Source organism: Sardina pilchardus, chromosome 17 (assembly GCF_963854185.1).
Source record: "Sardina pilchardus chromosome 17, fSarPil1.1, whole genome shotgun sequence".
In the NCBI taxonomy this organism is placed as follows: domain Eukaryota; kingdom Metazoa; phylum Chordata; class Actinopteri; order Clupeiformes; family Clupeidae; genus Sardina; species Sardina pilchardus.
The window spans coordinates 14,117,278-14,119,777 of record NC_085010.1 but is presented as its reverse complement, the minus strand read 5'-3'; the positions used below and the strand labels follow the sequence as shown (position 1 = coordinate 14,119,777).

General features: G+C 51.3%; 1 protein-coding gene across 1 annotated transcript in view; it reads right to left on the bottom strand.

Annotated features, from left to right (window-relative positions):
• LOC134061719 (EF-hand calcium-binding domain-containing protein 6-like) overlaps positions 1 to 2,500 on the bottom strand; it is a 25,207-nt gene that overhangs the window by 10,296 nt on the left and 12,411 nt on the right. The window contains exons 7-8 of the mRNA XM_062517476.1: positions 1,204 to 1,322; positions 659 to 798 (exon numbers count right to left, since the gene is read on the bottom strand). Coding sequence (XP_062373460.1) covers positions 659 to 798; positions 1,204 to 1,322 — 259 coding nt within the window. The remainder of the gene's footprint in view (positions 1 to 658; positions 799 to 1,203; positions 1,323 to 2,500) is intronic.

Sequence of the window (2,500 nt, the reverse complement as noted above, 5' to 3'; positions counted from 1 at the left end):
CCAGCAGTCCGTCGTGTGAGGTGAGGGAGAGAGAACACTGACCTGTGTGTCCCTCCAGCATGAGGTGAGGGGGAGAGAACACTGACCTTAGTGTCCCTCCAGCATGAGGTGAGGGAGAGAGAACACTGACCTGTGTGTCCCTCCAGCATGAGGTGAGGGAGAGAGAACACTGACCTGTGTGTCCCTCCAGCATGAGGTGAGGGAGAGAGAACACTGACCTGTGTGTCCCTCCAGCATGAGGTGAGGGGGAGAGAACACTGACCTTAGTGTCCCTCCAGCATGAGGTGAGGGAGAGAGAACACTGACCTGTGTGTCCCTCCAGCATGAGGTGAGGGAGAGAGAACACTGACCTGTGTGTCCCTCCAGCATGAGGTGAGGGAGAGAGAACACTGACCTGTGTGTCCCTCCAGCATGAGGTGAGGGTGAGAGAACACTGACCTTAGTGTCCCTCCGGCAGGTCCGTCGTGTGAGGTGAGGGGGAGAGAACACTGACCTTAGTGTCCCTCCGGCAGGTCCGTCGTGTGAGGTGAGGGGGAGAGAACACTGACCTTAGTGTCCCTCCAGCAGGTCCGTCGTGTGAGGTGAGGGGGAGAGAACACTGACCTTAGTGTCCCTCCAGCAGGTCCGTCGTGTGAGGTGAGGGAGAGAGAACACTGACCTTGGTCAGAAACACTTCCTGGGTCTGCTCCAGGGTCAGCTCTGCGGCACTGAGGGCTTGTCCTGACTCTGAGCTCACAGGACATGGTGGTTCTTTCTCGCGCCACTTCCAGTCCTCTTCGGAAGCCCGCGCAGTCACCACTACAGTACACACACACACACACACACACACACACACACACACACACACACACACACACACACACACACACAAAGTATGCCATGAGTATGACCTGTATGCGCCTTTGGCCAACAGCTAACTGTGTAAACAGCAAAAGACAGAGGCACACAAACAGCCTGTGATCACACACACATACACACACACACACACACACACAGACGCGCGCACACACACACACACACACACACACACACACACACACACACACACACACACACACACACACACACACACACACACACACACACACACACACACACACACACACACACACACACACACACACACACACACACACACACACACACACACACACACACACACACACACACACACACACAGAGAGAGAGAGAGTTATGACACACCTAAGCTTCCAGGCTGTGGGACAAATTTGGCGTACATCTCACAGTTGATCCCCAGCTTCATAAGGAACTCTTTGTAGGGCATCATGGCAAAGTTGTTAGGGTTGTAGAAGGACCAAAGTCTGTGGGGATACAGACAGACACAGTTTGCGGGAGCATGTGTGTGTGTGTGTGAGAGAGAGTGGGAGCGAGAAGGAGAGGATGTGTGAAAGCGTGAGAGACAGTGGGAAAGTGTGTGTGTGTGTGTGTGATATTCAGAGCAATTACGTTCCACATCAGGGGAAATCTCGATGTGACATCTCGTGGTCCGCACTGATCGCTCGTCGCCACATTTAAAAACTTGTCACTCAGCTGACAGCGTTGTTATCAACCAAATCTCTGCCTTTCATCAGCGTTCGTCTGTCTATCTGTCTATCTGTCTGTCTGTCTATCGGTCTGTCTGTCTTCAGCGTGTTTAATAATCATACGTGGTCACATCCTGTTCAACCTCCAATAGCGCAGGAAAAGCCTGTGGTGACATCTTTTCCGTCTCACAGAGGAGTGTGTGTGTGCGTGGACGAGGGTGCACACACACACATACATTATGTGTGTGTGTATTTCTGTGTGTCTGTGTGTATGTGTTTGAGACTGTGTGTGTCTGTGTACTGTATGTGTGTGTGTGTGTGTGTGTGTGTGTGTGTGTGTGTGTGTGTGTGCCTGTCTCCATATGGGCAGGTGTGTGAGAGCTAGCTCTAGGTGTGTCACATACTCTAGGTGTGCTAAAACGGGAAAAAAGTCCTGAATTAAAAGCAAAACCAATTAAAGTCATAGGAAATGAACCTGTCACTGCTGGTCCCCAAGAGTCCAATCAAAAAGTGTCAGAGCCAAAATGGCTGCAGGGGCCTCCACTTCTGCAGTGTCCTCTCCGTGATGGGAAGGGGCCTACTGATCAGAGCAATCAGCGGCTCTATGTGAATTAATGAGTGTAATCTGAACCTCTGGGTTTATGAGGACGCTTGACCGGTTAGGTGTGATGGACGTGACATGGAGACCAATCTGAATTTAAGGCCTGTCTACACAGCTGTCAGCTACGGAGCCTCCTTCCTAACATGGAGGCTGATCTCAGATCAGCTCTTGACCTCATCAGGTGTAAATTGGGCAAAATTGATCCAAGTCGAGACAATTTTTTTGTGGATTCATATCTCTGTCTATCGGTCATACATTCTCTCTTTCACACACTCTCTCTCTCTCTCTCTCTCTATCTCTCTCTCTCTCTCATTCCCCCTCTGCCTCATCTTGCTCACCTCTCTCTCCCTCCCTC